The 27,670-nt window shown below is 41.0% G+C and overlaps 1 protein-coding gene across 4 annotated transcripts; it reads left to right on the top strand.

The window, feature by feature from the left end:
- The first annotated feature begins 528 nt into the window (after positions 1 to 528).
- Positions 529 to 26,593, top strand: LOC132142651 (neuronal-specific septin-3-like). 4 transcript variants are annotated; one of them, XM_059552675.1, is made up of 11 exons: positions 529 to 945; positions 1,488 to 3,181; positions 6,738 to 6,968; positions 7,081 to 7,209; positions 21,698 to 21,779; positions 22,760 to 22,897; positions 23,729 to 23,846; positions 23,942 to 24,037; positions 24,167 to 24,263; positions 25,003 to 25,054; positions 26,197 to 26,593. In XM_059552675.1, exons 1-11 carry the CDS (start codon positions 533 to 535, stop codon positions 26,327 to 26,329), a joined length of 3,183 nt encoding a protein of 1,060 aa, XP_059408658.1. In that variant the 5' UTR covers positions 529 to 532; the 3' UTR covers positions 26,330 to 26,593. The 4 variants fall into 4 exon arrangements, with proteins under 4 accessions (XP_059408658.1, XP_059408659.1, XP_059408662.1 ...); XM_059552676.1 differs by lacking the exons at positions 529 to 945; positions 1,488 to 3,181 and adding exons at positions 4,340 to 4,432; positions 4,549 to 4,633; XM_059552679.1 differs by lacking the exons at positions 529 to 945; positions 1,488 to 3,181 and adding an exon at positions 4,754 to 5,159.
- The last annotated feature ends 1,077 nt before the right edge of the window (positions 26,594 to 27,670 follow it).

Genomic DNA, 27,670 nt, shown 5'->3' with positions numbered 1-27,670 from the left:
TATAATGAATTGTACTATGTTTCTTTCCCCCTCTTGCAAATATTACTTTATTTAAAAATAAACACAAACTGGTCAAGAAATCCTGCTTTTCTGCATGTTTTCACTTATTTTTGGAGTTTAACTAATTCTGCCATTTAGCAAGTATGATATGAAGAGAGTGGGTGAATGAGACAGTGGCGCTTCAGATAAGAAGAATGGAGGGAATGTAAGTCTAGTTCCCACCATTTCCTGACACAGTCTTCCCCCTTCATTCTCTTGCTTCTCTCTTCACGTAAACAGACCACAGGATCACAGGTCAGTCATATTACATATCCTTTTCTGAATTTGATATGCTCACTATATGTCTTAGTAGAATAATCAACCCCTTTTTCTCCGTATTCATTGAAATATTTGACTTTGGAATTAATATTTACTTCTATTTTCAGTCATGGTTTTCTTTATTTACAGTGAACTCGGAATTTTGTTTTACATGCTCAAACGTTTTTTTTTAATTATTTTTTTTATGAAATCTTATAGGCTGTTATATACTGCAATGAACCCAAGGGAACTAGATCCACTTGGAAAAATATTACCTATTGGGTCTCCCCTCAACTCACCGTCTTCGTCCTCAGCAAGACTCTCCCCAAGTCTTAACCCTCTTTCTCCTTCCCCTTCCCATCTTTCACCATGTCCAGTTACCTCAGGCTCTTCTCCCTCACATCTCTCAGCATTATCCACTTCTCCTTCTCGTCTCAGTCCATCTTCTCACTTTATTTCATCATACTCTCCAGTGCGACTGTCTCCCTGTTCCACTTGTGACCCGTCTACCTCACCCACTAGAGTGTCCCCCTGTCCCGTACCTCTTTCCCCCTCTGTTGTCTTAAAAAAGCCCATCCATATTTCCTCCTTCAGCCAGAGTGGGCAAAGTTTGGAACAACAGAACCTGACTGATAGTTCTCCACAAAGGTATGTTTTCTCTCAGAAAAGACTTTTTTTTTCTGTGAGAGAAACAATGTGACACTTTAAAGCATTGCATTTTGTAAAATGAAATATGAATATACAATAATACATATTATAAACTAAATACTAAAAAAATCTACCAAAGCAAATTATTTAAATGCTTTCTGCAAAATAATTACTTAGTGTTAAGTTGAGTGTTTCCTTTTCTCCCCACTATATTTGATATAAAAACTTAATGTTAAAAGTTTTCAGTTAAATTTGAACTCTAAATATCATTAAAAAATAGTTTTACAGTTAACTTTTAAATCCTTCCTTATAATTATTCCCTATAATTCTTTATAATCCTGTTGTGCCCCTATAGAGGGTCCCTAGATGCCAGTTAAAAAAAACCCTGTCCCAATATATTACATTATCATGTGTCATTTCCTAATATTACATATTGCAAATGTCTTTAACAATATTTTACTGAAAATTTTGACTATAAAAAACTTCAGTTTATTCACATAATTAATGTTACCTTGTCCATTTTACTGTTCTGTGTTCTACAGCATCATCAATACTGTGGATACATCCCTAAATTCACCACAGCTGTCAGTCAAGACTACTTCTCAATTAGACACAACAACTGGAGTACTACCAACTGCCGAAAACAAACCATTACATTCTGCTGATATGCATGGTAAAGCAAGGCCAGTAGAAAACAAAATGTCTAGAAATATGCCCATTTTATTCACTGAGAGGACCGTCAGATCAATCCCCATATCCAACAGGAGGGGTCAAAAAAAGCAAACTGGCCTTCAACAAGAACCATTCAGAACTCCACAGCAGGATAAACTAAAGCAAAATTCGAACATCTGTTGCAGGGGAGTTACCAAGCCTTTAATGTTTGAAAGCTTAAGCCCTAAAAACCTCAGACATGTTGAAAAATGTGCAATCAGACCACAAAATTTAGCAAAGAAGCGGCAATCCCAAGACCCTACTCTAGTACAAATCAGGCTTGGTTTGATTAAGACAGGGAGGATTATAAACTCTGGTGCACAGATTTCTAATCTAGAGAAGATGAAGAAAGGCAGTGAAGGGAACAACCCAAAAATTCAGAGCGATGGACATCCTGCTGTTTCGGAGAAATTAAAACAGCCTGCTCATTCAAAGATAATGTTAGGGGCAGCCAAGCAGATAATAAGACCCACCATGATGAGTGAGAGGAGCTTTGGGGAACCTCAAAACCACCCACAAATTTCATCTGAAGGAAACAGACAACTCTCCACACAGTCAGCACTTACAAATCCAATCTCATCACCTAAAAGTATCACAAGCCAAAAGAATATTTTTAAAAAACTGGACAATGTAAGTTCTCCAAAGGAATACAGTGTACTGGTTTTATCCAACTCAGAGCTTCAAGACAGAGCTTTAGGTGACTGTGATGCAACCAATGATCGTTCTCATGAAAGTAATATGATGATGAACTCTTCCCAACAGAATCAAACCAGTGCTAATGTCAACCAAGAGTCTAAACCAAATATCAGGCCTCAGTCTGCAGCGTCTGAAACAGACAGTGCTGTCATAACATCCCGCTACAGTGAAACATCAGATCAGTGCAGCCGGATGAGCTGCTTCCAGTTCCCTTCGAAGAGTCACAGATCATCCACTGAATGTGGTCAGCTGAGCCGAATCTGTAGACCTGTGATCAAAAGAACATCTGACAGTAGACCTACATACTTCAAAACTCCTCAGGCATGGAGAAGATCTTCCTCAAACCAAACAGGGAACACAAGAAGGAATGGCAGCAATTCATCCCAAAGTAGATGCAGCTTTTCGGATTCAGATTCTTCTAAATCCTCTTCAAGCGAAGCAACCTTGCATGAATTTAACAGATTTGCAAGAAGATACAGAGGCTCGCGGTTATACAAAAAGTGTGTGACTAGTTGTCCAACTAAATTTGTTGGAGAGAAATGCGATGCAGCTGTTTACCCGGACCTCTCGGACAGCCCAAACACACACACAAACTCTGAAATGCTGAAATGTTCCATGACTGGATGGATACCGCAGTGTCCATTCACTCTAGATCAACAACAAGAGTCCAAACACACACTTCATTCTACAGACTGTGAGGGATTTCAAGACATAAACTCCTCGTGGTTAACAGACCAAGAAGACCCCCCACCATTACAGCCATCTGGAGTCGCAGACATGAGGAGTGGAGCAGACTTAGATTCCTGTCCTGAAGAATTCATGTCTACAGGTGAGTGCAAAGCTAAGTTACCGGAATTGCATTAAAAGGATTGTATATAAAGCTGCTTAAAGACATGAGAATCCCAAATAGCATGTACTGTATATACATAGCAGCATTATTTACATTTTGTATATAAACAGCCTAGGCATGTAAAGTATCATGTATCAGGGAGGAAGACATTAACTTGTCAATAGTGGTGAACATTTGGGCAAGAAGCACAGTTAGTATTTTAATGTTTAGGGTTAGAGATTTGAACCAGCCCTTAAGCCTATTAAAATTTTTGCACAATATGATACTTTATTTTGATACCTGAAATCATGAGGTTAAATCAAAGCACCACTGTAAGCGTATAACAAAATGGTCCTCACCTAGAACACCTTAGAAACGGCACTGCATCTATAAACATCTATAGAAACTGAATAGCAATGTACTAAAAATCACACTAAATACTTTAGCAACAGGCTAAAAATCACTCAGAACATTTTAGCAACTATCAATGTGCACTTAGGACCTTGTAACCATATAGAAATGTGCTAAAAATAACAAGGAGCACTTTAGCAAATACTCGCAACATGCTAAAAAAAATAATTCAGGACACTACAACATGTGCATAGAAATTTGCAAAAAAAATCACTCAAAACACTTTATCAGCCCCATAGCAATGTGCTAAAAACCACCAAGAACACCTTAGCAGTTGGACAGCAACATGCTAAAATCACTCAGTCACACCTTTGTAACTGAATCACATTGACCTGGCACGAGCGAGTCCTTGCATTTTCATCAGGAAAATTTCAAATGGATTCTGCTACTAGCCTTCAACTCTAATATGAATTCATACAACATTAATGATCTCTACAGTCAGCTCTTAAGGATCATGTGACAAAAACACTGGTGATTAATGTAATGTCAGTGTCCAAAAGGGACAATGCTATATAATATATATCACCAAATAAAAATAAGGTCAAGTCAAAAAGGCCTGTGGTAGATCAGTTTTTTTAAATACTCAATATGTAGATCTGAACCATAGAAACACTAAAATGAGTGTTTGCAGAATATAAGCTATGATGACGGACAAACTGTAAATGGTATACAGTAGTGTGTCTTATCATCAAGCACAGGCCTGTCTAAACACAGTGAGATAACCCAGTTATGAGGTAAAAGACACACTGAGGCTCAACGTCACTTCAGTGGCCACTGAATACACCACAAACACTTCACATGTGAAGAGAGTCCATGAGACAGGCAGGCGCAGTCTGAAATGTGAGTAGTTTTATTTAATTAATCAAAATTAATCTTTTGTTTTATACCATTATGTGGTATTGTGTGTTTAAGTTTTTATAAAACCGACTTTATTTTCACAACATGATGTATTTCAGGATATTCAATGAGGACAAAATGTTGGATGGAACAAGGTGGTTGGAAAATAAGACAACTCGATGACGTCAGCAGAAGGGAATAGATGTTAGTTAATACCCATTATTATTATTATTATTATTATTATTAACTACTTTGATTTTAAGAAAGAATATTCTTTTGATTATCATATATTTTCTAACCGAAAAACAATCAAACAAATGTTTTCCTTAAGGAAAGTCATTGTATAGGCTACCACGTTGTTTTACACTATTCACCAGTCCTGTTTTTAATCATTAGCCACGTTAATAGTCTAATTATTCTGCTTGATACAACATGCATTGTAAAGTTTAATATAAATATCTTTACAAATGTAGCTTACTTAAGCAAACATAGACAAACGGTTACGATTAAAATAGCAGAGTGCCGCAAAAATATAAAAAGTCACATAGCGACCCGAATCCCTAATTTCAGCTCGACCCCGTGCACTGAGCATGCGCACTGCATCACCCAGTCTCCCGTTAGTTTCCTTGGTAACAAAAAAAAAAGGGTGGTGGAGGAAGGAATGAGGTGCATCGAGCTGTGAATAGAAAGGCGAGAGACGGGGTGAAAGAAAGAGGGAGCGAGGAGAGAGGTACCTGAACACATGATCATTCCCTAACGTCTGTCCAACTCCTGCCTTAGCCTACTTATACTTCAATAGACTGAAAAACAGCGAGAGGCAGAAAAAGGACGAAAAATATACATCCTTCGATCGATACAAAAACGCGGATCGGTAAGTGTGAATAGTGTTTCCCTCTGATTATTATTATTATACGAATCCTTTTGAGGTAAAAACATGATGGAACAAACACGCTGGGTAACGTGTGTATGTTTGGCTTCCCGTCGTTTAAACCGTTAGTAGCGTTTAAAATGCCTTTCATACTAATATTATTCTCTACTGAAAGACGCACATCATTGTCGCGTTGAAGGAAACCTCTCAAGTTATGTGTTGTTGATGTTTAAAGAGCGTGAGAAAGGTCCAGCCGTGGGTGATTAAGCCGATAAAGAGATTTGCTGAATTGCCTCTGTAATAATTCATTATTTGTTGCTGATTTTGGGTGGCATATGGTGTTAATATAGGCCGACAACTCAGTGGAGCATTTAAAGTGGACCAGGCTGGGAAATAAAAGCACTAGATCACAATAGCATACAAAGGTTTTGTCAGACAAATTATTCACTGATTTATAATTTTTGTGGTTTTCCTCAGCTAATCCTATTGTTTCTAAACAACTACATATTGTACATGCAAAACAGAGTAGATGAGAGTAACTTATGTTGTCCTTTGGAAAAGAAATGTGTCTTAAAGGGATAATTCACCAAAATTAGACAATTATGTCATCATCATTTACTCACCATCTACTTCCAAACATTTATGCATTTATTTCTTGTGCCAAACACAAAAGAAGATATTTTGAAGAATTTTTGGTAAACAAACAGTTGACGGTAGCCATTGACTTTTAGTCAAGTGTAGGTAAAACTAATATTTCTGTATTGTAATATTTCTGCTGTGCAGTGTAATTTGAAAATAAATAACAGCATATGTAACAAATTCATAAATATATGCGGCTTCACAACACCAAATAAAAAGTGATCCACATTAGTTATGTTGTCCTATTAGAGATTAAATTGGAAATTCCATTTCACATAAATATTATAACAAATATTAATATAAACAAAACTAGTATAATTTTGCTGCATATTGTTTGCAGAGCTTCATATTCAGAATATGGGAATTTAATTTATAGAAATTACATTTAAAATGATATTATCATAACTAATATTCATATAAACAATTATTGTAGATTGTATTTTTTTATGCATACGATTTGCATTTTAAAGTTTCATATTCAGAATATTTGAATGTAGTTATATACAGATTACATTCAAATAAAATTGTATCGTAATAATAATATAAATAATTTTAAATAATATTTTGATTTACATTATTTTCAACTAAAAGTTCAATATTCAGAATAAAGTAGTAAAATACTACCTTCAAATAAAATAAATAATACAAATAAAGTAAAAAATTATAATTTGCAGCACCTTAAATATATGATATCATACATCTACTGCTAGATTAAATGGTGGCACAGTGTAGCATTTATAGTGAAAAAAAACATTTTGCCTGATTAAATGTATTGATTGTTTGATTCACTCTTTCACACAGACATGTCAGATATTGTGCCCCCTGAAGTGAGACCCAAACCTACCGTCCCAGCTAAGCCATTTCATGTGGCCCCGCCTAATAGTGTTCCTTCACCCCAAGGAATGGGGGGTGAAGGTCAAGGGTCAAGTCGCGGATCTGCATTGCTTGGATACATCGGAATAGACACCATCATCGAGCAGATGCGGAAGAAAACCATGAAGACAGGCTTTGACTTCAACATCATGGTTGTTGGTGGGTGGGAGAGTAGTTTGTTCAGATTTACTTTTTACTATTTTTCACTTTCTTACCATTTCCCCTCTCTCTCTCTCTCTCTCTCTCTCTCTCTCTCTCTCTCTATCTCCAGGTCAGAGTGGTCTTGGGAAGTCTACTTTAGTGAATACTCTCTTTAAGTCACAGTTGAGCAGGAGGAGCACAAGCTGGAGTCGTGATGAGAAGTTCCCAAAGACTGTTGAGATTAAATCTGTATCTCATGGTAAGAGCATACTGATTATGTGATTTCTAAACATTTAACTGTTTCTCATTGTGACAAGGATTCACAACAGCATCTTTTGCTTGTTCAAGGAAACATTTTAAGCACTGGTTGCTAAAGGACAGACCTTTCACTCGACAGAAATAGACATTCATGGTCTAATTAAGAAAGACTCATTTAGTGTCTGCTGATGTAATCAACACCCCAAGGGCCTGTAGCACATTAGCATAAAGCATAAAAATGTGCTTTGGAGTAAGATGTGTCTAGACTGGCATGTGTTGTTCCCAGGCCAAGTTAGGAGCTGTTGGTGAATACGTTATTGGTATGTGAATAGCTGGCAAACTAAATGATATCATATGTGTCCAAATGGTGTCCAGAAAAAAACAAATATGTATTTCTTGTAGACTTTGTGAGATATTGTTCTTCTAGTGTTTGAAATGTAGGTGTAAAATAGGTGTCAGGTGGGAAATGTTTTAAAATCATCATGATATTGTGTATAACATGTCTGACTTAAAAAAAAAACCAAAAACACTATGTAACGTCAGGGTCATCTTTACCGAGCCTCGTGATCTTTATTGGATGTTCCAAAACAAAGTCACACCCACTGCGCTTCAAATAAATTCATCCCTAAAATAAATAAATCCATGGGCAGCTCTCCAGAGCATTTGACACACATACACACGGGTCCTCAGTCAGTTTCCCTCCTTTAGATTCCTGTTTAACCAGTCTCTCCACGCCAATTACTGCTAGCAGACACAGGTGATTTGCACTTAACCTACTTAAGGCTGATTTATACTTCTGTGTTGGACCTATGCCATAGCCTTTACGCCGTAGGCTATATTTCAGTTTTCATTTATACTTCTGCATCATTGTCCACATTGACTTTCAGTACACATGCAAACCGCTAGTTTGCAGTGTCCACATGCATGTTGCTGGTGTAACCCGCAGTACCACGACAAAAGCCGAAGAAGCAGCTCTTTAGAGAAGCATTATAGTGTGATCATTATAATTATTTAAAACTACAAAAGGAGATAACGATGGAACAGGAGAAGATGGCATTCTTTCCATCTCCACAAGGACTTGTACCATGGCAGATCAACATTGTTTGTCGCAGACAACTACTGATATATAATGCTATGTAGTATAATAAATGATATGACACTTATTCTTTGCTTTGTTTTATTTTATATAAGAAGATGTAAGTAAGTAAGTAAGTAAATTTTATTTATATAGCACATTTAAACATAGCAGGGCTATCCAAAGTGCTGAACAAAGTAAAAACAAATAGAATAAAACACAGAAACAACCAAACAGAACAGACAGAAACAGCTTCAGGAGATAATTAAAATGCCAGGGAATAAAAATAAGTTTTCAATTTAGATTTAAAAATAACAATTGAAGGTGCAAGGCGGATGTCGAGAGGCAATTGGTTCCATATACGTGGGGCGGCAACGGCAAAGGCTCTATCTCCCTTAGATTTTAGACGGGAGCGAGGGATAGATAAAAGAGCCATGTCTGAAGATCTTAAAGATCTAGTGTGAGCAAGAGGAGTAAGAAGATCTCTAATATATAAAGGAGCTTGATCATTAAGAGCTTTAAAAACAAATAATAGAATTTTAAATTGAATTCTAAAATGGATCGGGAGCCAATGAAGCGAGGCTAAAATTGGGGTAACATGATCGTATTTCTTTGTCCCGGTCAACAGCCTTGCAGCAGCATTTTGGACCATCTGGAGCCGAGCAAGTGATGACTGAGGAAGAACCAGATGTAACATTAAAATATATTATAAAGTGCACATAAACACACAACACTAGCAGATTCTAGCAGACCAATTACTGTGCTCACGGTCCGCGTAGAATTGACGCGCTGTTAGATTTTTGGAGAGGTGCAAATCAGGCTACGGCGTAAGGGAGTGCGTCTAGCGTAGGTCAGACGCAGAAGTATAAATCAGCCTTTACCACTCGTCTACAGTCCCTCTCTACTGCTGCATACACCTCTCTGGACCACGCTACCCTTGCCACATACCCCCACCACCTGACTCAGGCCACTGCAGGGGTGCGTGGCTGAACAGAGAGTGAATTCCCATCCCAGGAGATAATAGCAGAGGGTAAGAATGGCCCACCAGACACCTGACCTCCACAGCCCAACTGCACACTTCTTGGGGTTGGCCGTCAGTCCAGCCACTCTCAGTGCTCCCAGGACAGCACACAGATGCCCCAAATGACACCATTAAAAGACCATTGCAATAGTCCAGCCTGGACAGAATAAAAGCTTGAACAAGGAGTTGTTAAGCATGTTTCGAAAGAAAGGGCCTGATCTTCTTGATGTTGAATAAAGCAAATCTGCAGGACCGGACCAGTTTTGGCAATGTGGTCTGAGAAAGTCAGCTGATCATCAGTCTTAGCTTCAAGGTTTGTGGCTGTTTTTGAAGGAGTTGTGGTTGATGTGCCTAACTTGATGATACAATTGTGATGAAACGATGGGTTTGATGGAACCACAAGCAGTTCTGTCTTGGCAAGGTTGAGTTGAAGGTGATGATCCTTCATCCAGACAGAAATGTCTTTTAGACAAGCTGAGATGTAAGCAGCTATCATTGGATAATCAGGATGGAATGAGAGGTAGAGTTTAGTGTCATCATCATAGCATATTTATAGTTAAATCCAGTGTCAAATAAAACAAGCTGTACCAAGCTGATAAGGAAATTCCTCAATCCACTGGCATTGGATATGCATCAGATTTTGACATAGCATTCACCTTGCGATAATCCACACAGAATCGTAAAGAGTCGTCCGTTTTTGGCACTAAAACTATCTGGCTTGCCCAATTGCTGTGGGATTTTTCTACTACCCCCATGTCTAGCATCGCCTCTAATTCAGTCTGAACCACATTTTTTTGTTCAGGAAAAGATACAGCCAGCAGCGCACCACCATGCTTCGCTTGCTCTCAATATGGTGCGAAATGAGATTTTTTCGACCAGGCAGGGTTGAGAACACGTCTGCAAATTCTTCTTGTAACCTAGCTACTTCAGTGAGTTGTGAAGGCGAGAGGTGATCTCCCCCTGGGGACAGAGCAAAAATTGTACTTTGGTGCTCACTTCTGGCCCAAGATCTTCCTCTCCACTCACTGCCATCACTAACATCACTGACTCCGTCTCACAACACTTTTTAAGGAGGTTGAGGTGATATATCTGATTTGCCCCACTCCTGCACATTCGAACCACCTCATAATTGATATCCCCAACTGGCCATGTGACCTCAACAGGTCCTTGCCACTTGGCAAGTAATTTAGAGCTAGATGAAGGAAGCAATATAAGTACCTTATCTCCTGGTGCAAATTCACGTAGTCTGGTTCCTCTGTTGTACAGCTGGCTCTGTTTGTCCTGGGCCTGTAACAAATTCACAATAGAGAGCCACCTCAAAGTGTGGAGATTTGTTTTTTAGGTCCAGCACATACAGAATTTAGTTTCTGAAGGTCCGTCCTCCCAAGTTTCTTTCAGGATGTCCATAAAGAAGCTAAAATGGGAAAACCCTGTGGAGGCTTGTGAGACCTCTTGCACAGCGAACATGAGGGGTTCCAGCAATTTGTTCTAATTTTTGGCATCTTTGTGAATGAACTTTCAAATCATGTTTTTTTAATGTGTGATTAAATCATTATACCTGGCCGTCTGTTTGTGGGGGATAGATGCTGGTGTAAATCTATTTAATGCCCAATAATTTGTAGTTCACATAATGTTTGTGACATAAATGCCATGCCTTGATCAGTGAGAATCTCTTTCAGGATTCCCACTCATGAGATCAAATGAAACGGGCATTGTGTTGCATAGTCCAGCAACTATTAGATTAGATTTGATTAGATTAAACTTTGTCATTGTACATGTAAGGTAAAAAGGAAAAAGCTGTTCCTGAGTCTGCTGGTCCTTGTCCGGAGGCTCCTAAAGCGCCTCCCGGAGGGCAGGAGGTTAAACGGGTGTATGGTCAGGGCGAGAGGAGTCCTTTAGAATGTTGCGAGCTCGTTGTAGACAGCATTTTCTTTGGATGTCCTCAATAGTAGGAAGTGATGTCCCTGTGATGCGTTGGGTAGTTTTCACCACCTTCTGTAGTGCCTTGCAGTCAGCAACTGAGCAGTTCCCATACCAGACTGTGATACAACTGGTCAGGATGTTCTCGATCGCACACTGGTAAAAGTTCACCAGGATGGCTTTAGGATGATCATGGTGGCGGGTCCACACGCAGCGGCTTCTCTCTGTCCCAACAGAATGGTGTTTTCATGTTTTTTGTCTTGTGAGTCGCAGTGTTTTTGTCACGAGTTTCTGCTCGATGTCGGCAGAACCGCATTTTTACAGTTAAACTCTGCGCACGCAGAACAGCTGCGGGATCTCGGTCTGTTACAGAGGCCTACACCATCACCGACCCCCACGGCTGCATCTCACCCACAGCGGACGCACCACAATCGGTGAGAGAGGAAGCAGAAGAGGGGTAAGCGCGGAGGTATCCGGATTAGGCTAACGGCTAACCCACAAAAGCCATCTATCCATACTATCGTACTGGCTAACGTATAATCGTTGGACAATAAACTGGACTACATTCGAATATTACGTTCAACTCAGAAGACTGTAAGAGACTGTTGTGTTTTTGTGTTCACGGAAACATGGTTCAGCAACAGCGTTCCAGATGGCGCTATTCAGCTCAACCAGCTGACGTGCTATCGAGTGGACAGAGCTCTCGTCGCGGGAGGAAAAACCCGCAGTGGTGGGCTTTGTGTTTACATCAATGGCGCGTGGTGCCGCGATGCTGTTGTGATCTGCACACACAGCTCACCCCTGGTGGAGTTTATGATTATTAAGTGCCGGCCGTTCTATCTGCTGAGGGAATATACTGCCATACTGCTCATTTCTGTTTACATTCCCCCGAACAACATCAACAGCAACAGGAACGACGCACTGAATGAACTGTACCAGCACATCAGTGAGCAGCAGACAGCACACCCTGTTGCTTTTCTCATCATAGCAGGGGATTTCAACCATGCTGACTTAAAGAGTGTGTTTCCAAAAATACACCAACACATTAACTTTCCAACACGAGATAATAACATTTTGGACTTTGTTTACACCACACATTGAGGAGCTTACAAAGCCCCCCCCCCCCCTCCCCCACCTCGGAGCCTCAGATCACATCACTGTCATGCTAATGCCTGCATACAGACCACTCATTAAAGTCACCAAACCAGTTCAAAAAAAGATTCAAGTGTGGCCAGAAGGTTCTTCAAGACTGCTTCAACACAACTGACTGGGACATGTTTAAGCAGGTTGCCACATACAATAACTCCACTGACCTCCAGGAGTACTCAGAGACTGTCGCTGCCTACATCAACAAGTGTATTGATGATGTAACAGTCACAAAAACCATCACTGACCGGGCCAATCAGAAGTCGTGGATGACAGGGGAGGTCTACAGACTCCTGAAGACACGGAACGCTGCTTTCAGAGCTGGAGATGAGGTGGGCCTGAGAACAGCCAGGGCCAACCTGTCCCACGGCATCTTAGAGACTAAGATAGCCCATCAATCACTGACAGCAGAGACACTAGGAGCCTGTGGCAGGGGATACAGACCATTTCGGACTACAAGCCCTACAACCTGTGACAGCAACATCTCTCTGTTGAACAAGCGGAACACCTTCTTTGCTCGCTTTGAGCAACAAAACAGCACCACTGCAACAGCACCGGAAGACTCCACCTCCTCCCGGCGACCAGGTGATGACGCTGACCCCAGACAGTGTGAGGAGATCCTTCAGCAGGATCAATGCACGCAAAGCTCCGGGTCCTGACAACATCCCTGGGCGTGTACTGAGAGACTGTGCAGCAGAACTCACTGATGTCTTCACAGACATTTTCAACATCTCACTTAGTCAGGCTGTTGTTCCCACATTTTTCAAAACTACCACCATCATTCCAGTTCCGAAGAAGCCAACTCCATCCTGCTTCAATGACTACCGTCCTGTTGCACTTACTCCCATCCTCATGAAGTGCTTTGAACGGCTAGTAATGTACCACATCAAGTCTGCCTTCCCCCCCCCCTCCCTGGACCCCTTCCAGTTTGCATATCGGTCCAACCGGTCGACTGATGATGCCATCTCAACTGCCGTCCACTCAGCACTCACACATCTGGACAAAAAGGACTCATACGTCAGAATGCTGTTCATAGACTTCAGTTCAGCACTCAACACAATCATCCCTCAAAAGCTCATTTACAAACTGGTCCAGCTGGGGCTCAACACTTCGCTGTGCAACTGGCTGTTGGACTTTCTGACTGGAAGACCTCAGGCAGAACAGGTCGGCAAAAACACATCCAGCACCATCTCACTGAACACTGGGGCCCCCCAAGGATGTGTGCCTAGCCCCCTCCTCTTCACTCTGCTGACCCACACCTGCACACCATCACACAACTCCAACGTCTTCATTAACTTTGCGGATGACACAGCTGTGGTGGGTCTCATTAACAACAAAGATGAGACAAACTACAGGAGCGAGGTGAGGCACCTGGCCGGATGGTGCAGTGACAACAATCTCTCTCTTAACGTGGAGAACACAAAGGAGATTCTTGTTGACTTCAGGAGAGCACACACTCAGCACGTTCCTCTGACCATCAATGGTGCGACTGTGGAGAGAGTGAGCAGCACCAAGTTCCTGGGTGTGCACATCACAGAGGACCTCTCCTGGACTGAAAACACAGCAGCACTGGCCAAGAAATCACAGCGGCGCCTTTACTTCCTCTGCAAACTGAGAAGAGCCAGAGCCCCACCCCCCATCATGTACACCTTCTACATAGGCACCATAGAGAGCATCCTGAGGAGCTGCATCACTGTGTGGTATGGTGCCTGCAACGTGTCCTGCCGAAAGACTCTGCAACACATAGTGAGAGCAGCTCCCTCTAGGACATCTACTGAACCCATTTCACTCGCAGAGCCCTCTGCATCACAGGTGATCCCAACCACCCGTCACACAGCTTCTTCAGTCTGCTGCCATCAGGGAGGAGACTGCGGAGTCTTCAGGCCAGGACCAGCAGACTGAAGGACAGCTTCATCCATCAGGCTGTCAGGAGGATGAACTCGCTCCAGAACTTGCCCCCCCCCCCCCCCTCCCCCGTCCCTCTTCTGCCCCAGGCACCACTGAACTATGAACCCCCCCCCCCCCCCAGGTCCTTCCACCCCCCCCCACTAATATACGATGACATGCACCAGTCACTTTGTGCATCATTGGTCTGCTCACTACCTCATTCACCATGGAACTGACGTCATTCTACTACCTCATCAGTCAGTTAAATAAAATAACTGCTCTTGAGCCCTTTGTCAATTTATAAGAATTGCACTAAAAATCTTTTATCTGCACTGTTTGTTCACTTCACTGATTTGCAATCTATCTGCCATGTGCCTTGTGCTGCTTTATTTAACTTTATTTTTAATTTTATTATGTCTTTTTTACATTCCCTTATTGTATAGTTGTTTCTTATATTTTATATTTGATCTAGATTTTTAGGCTCTACTGTTAATGTTATCTGTATGCACCGGGGGTCTGAGAGTAACGCAATTTCGAATTCTCTGTATGTATGTATGTATGTATGTATATGTGGAAGAATTGACAATAAAGCAGACTTGACTTTACTTGACTTGACTTAGGCAGCTGGTTCTTCTTCATTGTCCTGGTGAGTCCTCTTGACCGGGCTGGAGGTGTTTGTGGTCCTGGACAGGTCTTCCGAGATGGTGGTTCCCAGTAAGCTGGAGACACGTTTAACAACCATCCCGTTAATGTGGATTGGGTCATGCATGCTTCCTTTCTTCTTCTTAAAGTCCACAATGAGCTCCTTTGTCTTACTGGTGTTGAGGAGCCGGTTGTTGTCAGAATCAGAATCAGAATGAGCTTTATTGCCAGGTATGTTCACACATACGAGGAATTTGTTTTCGTGACAGAGCTCCGCAGTGCAACATAACAGCGACAGAACAAAAAACACAATAAGGAATAAAACATACAAAAAAATACAAATAGGTGGGTAATGATTGACAATATACAAATTGACAATGTATGGCAGGTATATTAAAATAAGCATTTATGTATGTACATGTATATTATGTGGAAAAACTGTACACTAAGTATGTGTGTTGGATAAATAAGTGTATGTGTATATAAATATAAGTAGTGTAGTGTGTTCCATGTATGTACATGAATATTATGTGCAAAAGATTTACGTGTACGCTAAGTATGTGTGTTGGATAAAAAGTGTAGTGTATATAAATATAATTAGTGTAGTGTGTCCCACAGTTATTATCAGCTGTTCATAAGATGGATTGCCTGAGGGAAGAAACTGTTCCTGTGTCTGGTCGTTCTGGCGCTCAGTGCTCTGTAGCGTCGACCAGATGGCAACAGTTCAAAGAGGGAGTGTGCTGGATGTGAGGGGTCCAGAGTGATTTTAACAGCCCTTTTGCTCACTCTGGATAAGTACAGTTCTTGAATAGATGGGAGAGTTGAACCGATGATTCGCTCAGCAGTCCGGACTACCCTCTGTAGTCTTCTGAGGTCAGATTTAGAAGCTGAGCTGAACCAGACAGTTACTGAAGTGCAGAGGATGGATTCGATGATGGTGGAGTAGAACTGTTTCAGCAGATCCTGTGGCAGGTTAAACTTCCTCAGCTGGCGAAGGAAGTACAACCTCTGCTGGGCCTTTTTCACAATGGAGTCAATGTGAATGTCCCACTTCAGGTCCTGAGAGATAGTGATGCCCAGGAACCTGAATGACTCCACTGCAGTCACAGTGCTGTTCATGATGGTGAGTGGGGGGAGTGCAGGGGGGTTTCTCCTGAAGTCCACGATCATCTCCACTGTTTTGAGCGTGTTAAGCTCCAGGTTGTTGAGACTGCACCAGACAGCCAGCTCTTTAACCTCCTGTCTGTAAGCAGACTCGTCACCGTCCTGAATGAGGCCGATGAGTGTGGTGTCATCTGCAAACTTCAGGAGCTTGACAGAGGGGTCCTCAGATGTGCAATCTTTAGTATACAGGGAGAAGAGCAGTGGGGAGAGAACACAGCCCTGGGGAGCTCCGGTGCTGATTGTACGGGTGCTGGATGTGTATTTTCCCAGCCTCACTAGCTGCTGCCTGTCTGTCAGGAAGCTGTTGAGCCACTGACAGACAGAGGTGGGCACGGAGAGCTGAGTTAGTTTGGGCAAGAGGAGGTTTGGGATGATCGTGTTAAAGGCCGAGCTGAAGTCCACAAACAGGATGCTCACATAGGTTCCCGGTCTGTCTAGGTGTTGCAGAACATAATGCAGTCCGATGTTTACTGCATCGTCCACAGACCTGTTTGCTCTGTAGGCAAACTGAAGAGGATCTAGCAAGGGTCCAGTGATGTCTTTCAGGTGGGCCAGCACCAGTTTTTCAAATAACTTCATGACTACGGATGTTTAAGCCACAGGCCTGTAGTCATTTAGTCCTGTAATTTTGGGTTTCTTTGGGATGGGGATGATGGTGGAGCGTTTGAAGCATGAAGGGACTTCGCACAGCTCCAGCGATCTGTTGAAGATCTTTGTGAAGATGGGGGCCAGCTGGTCAGCACAGGATTTCAGACAGGCTGGTGTAACACAATCTGGGCCTGGTGCTTTTTTCCTTTTCTGCTTCCGGAAGACCTGGCGCACCGCATCCTCGCTGATCTGTATTGCAGGTGTGGGGGAGAGGGGGGATGCAGGAGGTGTGAATGGTGAGAGTGCTTGATTGGAGATGTGTTCAGGGCGGGTTGCAGGAGTTGTGAGTGGTGTGAACAGTTGTTTGGAGAGGCATTCAGGGTTGGTTGCAGGAGTTGTGAATGGTGAGAGCGGTTGATTGGAGAGGTGATCAGGATGGGTTGCAGGAGCTGTGAATGGTGTGAACGGTTGTTTGGAGAGGCATTCAGGGTTGGTTGCAGGAGTTGTGAATGGTGTGAATGGTTGTGTGGGGAGGTGTTCAGGGCAGGTGATGGGTGTTCTTTCAAACCTGCAGTAAAACTCGTTCAGATCGTCTGCCAGTCGTTGATTCTCCACAGTGCTGGGGGGTGGTGTCTTGTAATTGGTGATCTTCTTTAGGCTTTTCCACACTGATGCGGAGTCGTTCGAAGTGAACTGAGTCCTTATTTTTTCAGAATAATTCCTCTTTGCCACTCTGATCTCCTTTTCCAGTGTGTATTTAGCCTGTTTATACAAGACATTGTCCCCCTTCACGTAAGCATCTTCTTTGGCCTGACGGAGCTGTCTGAGTTTTGCAGTGAACCACGGTTTGTCATTGTTGTAATTTAGTTGAGTCTTTGTAGGAATACACATATCCTCACAGAAACTGATATATGATGTTACGGTCTCTGTGAGTTCATCCAGATCGGTGGCAGCAGCTTCAAAAACACTCCAATCAGTGAGGTCAAAACAAGATTGTAAATCCTGCTCTGCTTCATTAGTCCATCTTTTTACAGTCCTTAATACAGGTTTAGCTGATTTTAGTTTCTGCCTGTAGGTCGGTATAAGATGAACCAGAAGGTGATCAGAACGTCCCAAAGCTGCTCGTGGAACAGAGTGATATGCATCCTTTATTGTTGTGTAACAGTGATCCAATATATTACTGTCTCTGGTGGGACAGGTAACATGCTCTCTGTATTTTGGCAGTTCACGGGAGAGATTGGCTTTATTAAAGTCCCCGAGAATGATTAAAACAGAGTCCGGGTGTTGTTGTTCTGTCTCTGTGATCTGCTCAGCGAGTTTCTGTAAAGCCAGACTTACTTGCGCTTGCGGAGGAATGTAAACACTAACCAGAATGAGCGAGTGAAACTCCCGCGGCGAATAGAAAGGCTTGCAGTTGACAAACTGCATTTCTAGATCTGGACAGCACATCTTCTTTAATACAGTTACATCTGTACACCACCGTTCATTGATGTAAAAGCATGTCCCGCCGCCACGCGATTTCCCCGTTGATTCTGCGTCGCGATCCGCTCTAAACAGCTGAAAGCCCGGCAGATGGAGCGCGCTGTCCGGTATGGCGTCATTCAGCCAGGTTTCCGTGAAACACAGAGCAGCAGAGTGAGAGAAATCCTTATTTGTCCGAGAAAGCAGAAGGAGTTCGTCCGTTTTGTTGGGTAGAGAGCGTAGATTTGCCAGATGGATGCTAGGCAACGGCGTTCGAAATCCGCGCTTCCTGAGTCTGATGAGCGCGCCAGCTCGTTTTCCCCGTCTGCGCGTCCTGAAGCGTTTGATCAGCGCCGCTGCTCCTCCGATAACAATATTCAATAAAACGTCTGAATAATTGAAATCCGGAAAAACATCTTGTGGTGCGTTCTGCCGAATGTTCAGCAGTTCATCCCTGGTGAAACTGATTGCAGGAATATAACTAAAGACAGGACAAACTAACAAAAAGACAAAAACATATGCAGAGCACGTCACGGAGGCAGCCATCCTGTACCGGCGCCAAGCTTGATTGTCAGCGCACCATGTGGCCAGGTGCTGAACCTCCTCCCTGTAGGCAGTATCATCGTTGTCTCTGATGAGGCCAATCACGGTGGTGTCATCTGCAAACTTAATGATGGGGTTGGATCCATGCACAGATTTGTAATTGTGGGTGTAGAAGGAGTAGAGGAATGGGCTCAGCACACAGCCCTGTGGTACTCCAGTGTGAGTGTGATGGTGGTGGAGTAGGTGTGGCCTGACCTAATATGCTGAGGTCTGTTGGTCAGAAAGTCCATAATCCAGTTGCAGAGTGAGGTGTTAATGTCCAGGTCTCCAAGTTTTGTGGTCTACTTGGACGGAATGATGGTGTTAAATGCTGAGCTAAAGTCAACAAAAAACATCCTTACATATGTGTTGTTTGGAACACTGTCAATTGTGGTGTTAATGTAATCCAGTACAGTGGAGGTATAGATATCAATGTCAGTGTGAGAGCCACAGGCAGCCTGAGAAGCAAACATACTCCAGTCTGTGTATTGAAACCTGTCCTGAACTAAAGTGTCTGCTCCTGTTGGCCACACTTTGATGGTCCTCACTGATGGCTTTACACGGTTGATGAGGGGTGAATACTTAGGGGTAAGAAACAAAGAAAGGTGATCAGACTGTCCAAGGTGGGGTAGGGTGGTTGTGATGTAAGCTCCATCAATGTTTGTGTAAACATGATCCAAAGTATTGTCTCCTCTAGTGTGGCAGGAAACATGTTGATGGAATTTGGGGAGCACAGTCTTTAAGTTTGAGTGATTAAAATCATCCGTGATAATAAAAACAGCCTCCGGGTGAGCAGTCTGTTGTTTACTAATGCAAGCTTGGCATTAGCATCTGGTGGAATATAGACTGCAGTTATAATGGTGGAAGTGAACTCCCACAGAGATAAAAAGGTCTACTCTACACTTAACCATGAGAAACTCTAGGTTAGCTGAGCAGTGCCTCCCAACAATGACAGTTTTCATACACCAAGCTTTGTTAACATAAATGCACAATCTGCCGCCCCTTGTCTTGCTGGAGTCATCTGCTGTCCTACCTGCCCGGAGCGTGTATCGTCCGGCTAGCTCAATAGCATTATTGGGTACGTCGCTGTGTAGCCATGTTTCTGTGAAAACCATGACATTGCAATCTAAAAGTCTCTTACTGTGGGTGATGCGAAGTTGTAAATCATCAATTTTGTTCACCAGTTACCGCACATTAGAGAGGAAAATATGAAACGTCTGAAACGTCTGAAAACGTCTGAATAATTGAAATCCGGAAAAACATCTTGTGGTGCGTTCTGCCGAATGTTCAGCAGTTCATCCCTGGTGAAACTGATTGCAGGAATATAACTAAAGACAGGACAAACTAACAAAAAGACAAAAACATATGCAGAGCACGTCACGGAGGCAGCCATCCTGTACCGGCGCCAAGCTTGATTGTCAGCGCACCATGTGGCCAGGTGCTGAACCTCCTCCCTGTAGGCAGTATCATCGTTGTCTCTGATGAGGCCAATCACGGTGGTGTCATCTGCAAACTTAATGATGGGGTTGGATCCATGCACAGATTTGTAATTGTGGGTGTAGAAGGAGTAGAGGAATGGGCTCAGCACACAGCCCTGTGGTACTCCAGTGTGAGTGTGATGGTGGTGGAGTAGGTGTGGCCTGACCTAATATGCTGAGGTCTGTTGGTCAGAAAGTCCATAATCCAGTTGCAGAGTGAGGTGTTAATGTCCAGGTCTCCAAGTTTTGTGGTCTACTTGGACGGAATGATGGTGTTAAATGCTGAGCTAAAGTCAACAAAAAACATCCTTACATATGTGTTGTTTGGAACACTGTCAATTGTGGTGTTAATGTAATCCAGTACAGTGGAGGTATAGATATCAATGTCAGTGTGAGAGCCACAGGCAGCCTGAGAAGCAAACATACTCCAGTCTGTGTATTGAAACCTGTCCTGAACTAAAGTGTCTGCTCCTGTTGGCCACACTTTGATGGTCCTCACTGATGGCTTTACACGGTTGATGAGGGGTGAATACTTAGGGGTAAGAAACAAAGAAAGGTGATCAGACTGTCCAAGGTGGGGTAGGGTGGTTGTGATGTAAGCTCCATCAATGTTTGTGTAAACATGATCCAAAGTATTGTCTCCTCTAGTGTGGCAGGAAACATGTTGATGGAATTTGGGGAGCACAGTCTTTAAGTTTGAGTGATTAAAATCATCCGTGATAATAAAAACAGCCTCCGGGTGAGCAGTCTGTTGTTTACTAATGCAAGCTTGGCATTAGCATCTGGTGGAATATAGACTGCAGTTATAATGGTGGAAGTGAACTCCCACAGAGATAAAAAGGTCTACTCTACACTTAACCATGAGAAACTCTAGGTTAGCTGAGCAGTGCCTCCCAACAATGACAGTTTTCATACACCAAGCTTTGTTAACATAAATGCACAATCTGCCGCCCCTTGTCTTGCTGGAGTCATCTGCTGTCCTACCTGCCCGGAGCGTGTATCGTCCGGCTAGCTCAATAGCATTATTGGGTACGTCGCTGTGTAGCCATGTTTCTGTGAAAACCATGACATTGCAATCTAAAAGTCTCTTACTGTGGGTGATGCGAAGTTGTAAATCATCAATTTTGTTCACCAGTTACCGCACATTAGAGAGGAAAATGCTGTGTAAAGAGACCCTGATTACCTCTGCAAATGGCGAACTTGACGGGGTCAGCAGTGACGGGGACAGCAGACTTGCATTATTACAGCTTGATTCAAATGGATTCATTTTACGATGCCTTTAAGACCTTTTTGGATCTTCTAAGTTATGTTTACCTGGACTTTTAGTTGTGGGACAGAAACCTTTCAGGTTTCATAAAAAAAATATATAAAAAATATAGTAATTTGTGTTGTAACAGTATTTCTCAATTCCAGTCCTGGGTACCACTGCTCTGCACATTTTGTATGTCTTTCTTACGTTCCTGTCACAGGAACAATCACTGGCTGCATTACTGCATTTGTAGCTTGATCAATATTGATTTTGCAGTGATTGAGGAAGGAGGGGTGAAGATGAAGTTAACAGTCATCGACACACCAGGTTTTGGGGACCAAATCAACAATGAAAATTGGTGAGTACTATGTTTTTTGTGATTTCTCGGTTAAAGCCAGAGGACAGGTAGCTATTTTTAACAAATGTAGTTGTTGCATATGATCCAAAATGCCAGTGCATCCTGCATCACTGCATCTAGGAAACTGAGGACATGCATTTGTGTCAGATAAAATAAATGGGGTCAGTTGTGTGCCTAATTTTGGCTGCTACTAACTGGCTTCAAAAACTGAACAAAAATGTTCCAAGTGTGAGGGGCAGTGTTTTGACTTCCAGTTCCAGATTTGCACTTAATTTGCACAGACAAGAATCCGATTGCTAGTAGGGATGCCAAATGTGAGTGTGTTTTGGCAGCATGCCCTAAGTGATCATAACCAAGTATCTCAGTTAAAAGGACACATAGTGTTTTTCTTTGTCATTCAAATGCCTTGGAGAAAATAGTGCTGCATTGGCTTTTGGGTGTTGATATCGCCTATATGCAGCTTTATATTCATACTGAACCAAAGCTTAGAACCTAAATTTCTTTTTAATTTTTTGCTTGGGGTAAAAAGAAGTTTGAAATATGTGGGCAGTGGTATACTGTTTGCAAATATCTCAATGCCACCCATGCTGTTGAAAGAGTTATTTAGATGAAAACGTAAATATGTGCTGCATGCTGTGATGTGGATATGTTTGCAATAGCTCTATAATTCAGCACTCTGGTGAAGTCATGTTTATTGATGTAGAACTTCATACAATAGATTGCTTTAAGCAAGCGGCTTTATCATATTAAACATGAAATAACAGTGTCAGTGTCGATTAGTTTCAAGTAGAATTACAACTTCAGTTTCTACTAAAAAGTAACTCTCTAGTATGTTTGTGTTGTGTCTGACCAAGACGGACTGAACATTAGAAATTAACTACTTTTCTGGAACGTTTACTTCAAGCTGTTTCAAACTTTGTATGAACTACAAACTGTTTGGTCTAGTCTGTTGTTGATTTTTTTTCCTTTTGTGTTCCAAGTTGGGAGCCCATATCCAAATACATCAATGAACAATACGAGAAATTTTTGAAGGAAGAAGTCAACATTGCACGCAAGAAACGCATCCCTGATACCAGAGTACACTGCTGCTTGTACTTCATATCTCCAACTGGACACTCGTGAGTTTGAATTACATAGGAATATTTTACTTTAGCTCATATACCATGTACCGGTTTCTATCAGTATGTATTGAAGTGTATATTTTTATCATATATGACAGCATATGATCAGCCACAGCTAATATCATACAGAATCAGCTCACATTTTGTTGCCATATTATTAATTGTAATTAACCAGATTGGTCTCTGTCGAAAACACCAATAAGATAATGGATTTCTATGTGCTTCTCTGGAGTATTAATATCTTTGCGATTTATTTTTATTATTTGTCAGTAGTTGAAATATGCTTGCAGTAGCAGCTTTATTAATCAAAACCTAGAATACAGTACACTACACAACTTTTGAAATCTGAATAGTTTTTAAAACTTTTCAGCGAGGAACAATTCATCATCTGAGGATCACACACTACCAGACTTTGAGGTCATTCCAAACACACAGACGCATGACAAATTAAAACAAAATGTATTCAAAAATTGGCTCAAATATCAAACGTGTGATATCTTTGGACTGCATAGAATAATTGAAAAATTGAAATCTGTGATCTTCTGTAGAAACTGTCATCTCAAATTTGCCGACTGGCTCTGACGTTCGACAATTTGCATCGACTTGTCCAGATTACAAATTGGAGCAAAAATCTGTGCAAAAGTCGTGTAGTGTATGCCATCTGTGTAAGTCACTGTGTTGATTTAAGACGTGTGTGTGAGTATTCAATCAGCTGTAATGCTTCACTGAGCTTTATTAGTCAAACTGTGAACCTCAGAAAGGCCAGTGGCCCTGTAATAAAATCTGCTTCTATCTGTCTATTAATTACATATCTTTGCCCTTTCACAGGCTTCGCCAGTTGGATATTGAGTTCATGAAACATCTGAGTCGTGTGGTCAACATCATTCCTGTCATTGCCAAGTCGGACACACTCACTCTTGATGAGAAAACTGAATTTAAACAGAGGGTTAGACTGAAAGACAGATTCAAAATCAAGTCAGTTTACTCTGATTTTTACTCAATTTACGCTGATTAATTATAGTTTAATATAATTTCTTGTAGGTGAGGAAGGAGCTGGAAGCATGTGGGATTGAGTGTTATCCACAGAAGGAGTTTGATGAAGACATGGAGGATAAGAGTGATAATGATAAGATCAGGGTAAGGGGAGCTTCTCACATCTTGCATGCTTTTCTTTTTCTTTACATCTCTCTTATCTCATCTTTCATTCCTCATCTGTTGGTCTTTGTTTTCACATTATGTTTGTCTCATTAAATCTGTGCATTACAGGAGGCAATGCCCTTTGCTGTGGTAGGAAGTGATAAAGAGTACCAGGCCAGTGGCAAACGAATTTTGGGCAGGAAGACACCCTGGGGAGTGGTGGAGGGTGAGTAGGCTGTGTTTGCTGTGATACTTCAAACCTTTAATGCAGATTTCTATAAAAAATTATATATATATATATATATATATATATATATATATGTAATTTTTTTTTAATCTGTTTGTTTCACTGTGCCAAGCTTGATTCAATTATTTGTTTATGTTATTGTGGTTCTTATTATTATTATAACAAAATAGATAAGTGGAGTTTTGAAACTGGCAGGCAGGACAAGTCAAATCTTAGAGTAATCGATGAGAACTTCCCACAGCTGGCAAACAAACCTTTTGGGTAATTTTCTATATTGAATGCATTTTCTGTTTTGCAGAAAATTATCTAATGTTGCATTTAAAACATGGACTGAAATAGCTTTTAAGAAGATTATAGGTTTATATTTGCACAAAATATGAAATATGACTACAAAAATGTGAACCTAATGAATTTTACTCACTTTTTCAATCAGATAACGTTCTCCAGTTTTCTCAGGAGCTATTTGTCACCTTTTGACATTTTTTATAAATGAAATCTCAAAATGTTACATGTATGTTTTCCACCCTGGCAGTATGTACGTATGGCAGCTTTAACAATTTGACTTGATCAAACAAGGCAATGTCAAATTGAAAGTATCTTTTTAAGATACTGTGTATAAAGAATTAGCTATTTTACAGTAAACCTTGTGTATTTGTACAGTGTATTGTGTTGATACATATTTTCTGATAAATCACTTTTTTTTGTTTAATCTCTATAGTTGAAAACCCAAATCACTGCGAATTCTCCTTACTTCGTGATTTCATGATTAGGTGATGTATGAAACCTTATTTGAAATACTAATCTTAATATTATTGTATTCACTACTGTTCAAAAGTTTGGTGTCAGTAAGACTTTTTTTAAAGAGTTTATTCAGCAAGGAAAATGACAATTAAAACATAATGCTACAAAAAAAATGTATTTCAAATAAATGCTATTCTTGCTATTCATCCTGTAAACATGTTTTCAACAAACAATACTAAGCAGTGTAACCATTTTTAACATCGATAATAAAAATCAATGTTTCTTAAGCATCAAATCATCATATTAGAATGATTTCTGAAGGATCGTGTGACACTGAAGACTGGAGTAATGATGCTGAAAACTCAGCTTTGCATCACAGGAATAAAGTTAATCTTAAAATTTATTAAAAAAAACAGTTCCACAATATTACAGTTCTTACTGTATTTTTGAACAAATAAATGCACCCTTAATGATAGGGGTGTAACGGTACGTGTATTCGAATGACCAAATGCAATATTTTGTGTGCGGAACATAGGTACATTTTCGTGTTTCCACACGAACATATTAAGTGGCGGAAATCCCGCCCTGCAGCTGATTCTAAAGTTTTCAAAAGGCATCACGCGAGTGTGAACATCACTACAACTAGGAAAAAAACTACCGTAATTCAAACGCAGCTCCCGTCTGCATTTAAACAGTCCTTTGCTATTAATTCCGATCGGTCCAACGCAATAACGAAATCTGAGGCGGTCTAAAAACTGAAACTGTTGTTGCTGCACTTTACACTTTGGAAAAGTTATATATATATTTTAAATATAAGCAGGCCTACAAGCTGGGATTGGTAGTGCTGCACTGTAATCATAGTTATTAATTTATATTTTTCATTATATTTTATTATGTGATATTGGTTTGAGACTGAGAGTATTTTATTTAGTGGAGATCTTTGCAGCAGTATTTTATTTATTATTATTTCAAAAACATAGAGATCTTACTGTCTCCAAATGTTTAAACAGTTATTCATTTTTTTTTTTTTGTTTATTTATCAATGTTTATGCTCTCTTAATATTAATAATAATAAAAAACATTTTATATAATTTGCAGGCTTTATGAAATAAAATAAATAAATAAAAATAACAGTGACTAAACACAAACAATATTGTTATAATATACTCAGGTCTCACCTCCAGGACCTGAAGGAGGTCACTCATAACATCCACTACGAGACGTACCGTGCCAAGAGGCTCAACGATAATGGAGGTCTACATCCCATCTCCTCTGGCCAAGACACACAAGAAAGTAACCTGTGAGGGAAGAAATGAGCAGCATAGTAAGGATGCAAGAGAAAACGAAGATTCATCTTTTCATCACAATTCAGCTGTGCATGCTCAGAAGATTTCATCGCTGTGGAGGTTTTGTCTTTTTACTCCTTTAAACTCTTTGTGGAACTTGTCATCATCTCTTGTTGCACAACCTTTTTGAAAATTAGAAAAAGCCTTCCCCAGTTGCTCACTTTGGTAAGTGAGTTTGCTTGTGATAATCTTGTTCAGGTCTAATATGATGGTAAATAGATGCTATATGGAATGATATTGCGGACATTATTCAAAAGGCATCGCAAATTGTATTTGCAATTGCGTTTTCAATTTGTGGACGCATAAAATGTGACATAATCCAAATGCAAATCGCACATTACCGTTTTCATTTTCGATTAAGTGAATGCACAGTGTCTGCCAAATTTAAAATGGAAATGCAAAGTCCGTTTGCAATTGTGTTTCCCATATCTTACGAGCTATGAGCCTGTCATATTTAAATAGCAATATTAATTACCACCATTGCCTTTTCACTCTCTCTGCACTGTGCATGTAAACTGCCAAAACTCAAATGGAATCGCAATACCTTTTGCATTTGAATTTCCAACGTCTACACTGAAACCTGTCAATCAAGTGACAAGGGTGGGGCCATTTTATTGGGCGTGTTTGCATTGGGAAGTGACGATCGTACTAAAATGTACCATGTTTTTACTAGGGTAAATATGAGTTAACAATAGTGTTTATAATTAAGCCACAGTAGCCACAAATGTACAGTTGTCTGAGACGTTATGAAATGTTCTTTAACATCATGAACCATAAAATGTAGTCAGTGTTCTGCTATTGTTTATTTTCATAATAGGTAAACACAGGCCACAAGTTAACACGGTCACATTTCCTTGATTCAGCAGCTGCACGATGTACAGCTGAGAGTCCTGTCTTGAATCTAGAGATCTGGTACTGATTCAGTGTAGCTTGGTAGCTCAGTGGTTAGTGACTGTCATCTCTCACGGCATACTGTCTTTTAGCGCGTGTTCGAAACCCAGGCCAACACAGACGTTCTTTATTTTTTTGTTTATCCTACTAACTTCAGCCGCTGATTTCGGACTTGCATCCTCAGTTCAGACTTTGTGCATTCGACTCGGGAGTGTGATGTCTGCGAGGACGCAGGTCCGGTAATTCTGCAAACAGCAGCGTACTTGATAACGTCAGCTAGCCTTGACTACTGCAATTTTCCTCACTGTATGATCGCCCGTTTGGTGGCTGAAGTTAGTAGGATAAACAAAAAAATAAAGAACGTCTGTGTTGGCCCGGGTTTCGAACACACGCTAAAAGACGATATGC

Source organism: Carassius carassius, chromosome 6 (assembly GCF_963082965.1).
Source record: "Carassius carassius chromosome 6, fCarCar2.1, whole genome shotgun sequence".
NCBI lineage: Eukaryota > Metazoa > Chordata > Actinopteri > Cypriniformes > Cyprinidae > Carassius > Carassius carassius.
The sequence above is the reverse complement of the archived record's forward strand: the minus strand, read 5'-3'. Positions and strand labels throughout refer to the sequence as shown.

What these genes read in the sequence shown, in the direction of transcription:
- LOC132142651 (XM_059552675.1), top strand. Translation starts at nt 533, where the DNA reads ATGAACCCAAGGGAACTAGATCCACTTGGAAAAATATTACCTATTGGG. An exon ending in TGAAGAATTCATGTCTACAG is followed by an intron (nt 3,182 to 6,737) that starts GTGAGTGCAAAG and finishes TCTTTCACACAG; the next exon opens with ACATGTCAGATATTGTGCCC. An exon ending in ATATCTCCAACTGGACACTC is followed by an intron (nt 22,898 to 23,728) that starts GTGAGTTTGAAT and finishes GCCCTTTCACAG; the next exon opens with GCTTCGCCAGTTGGATATTG.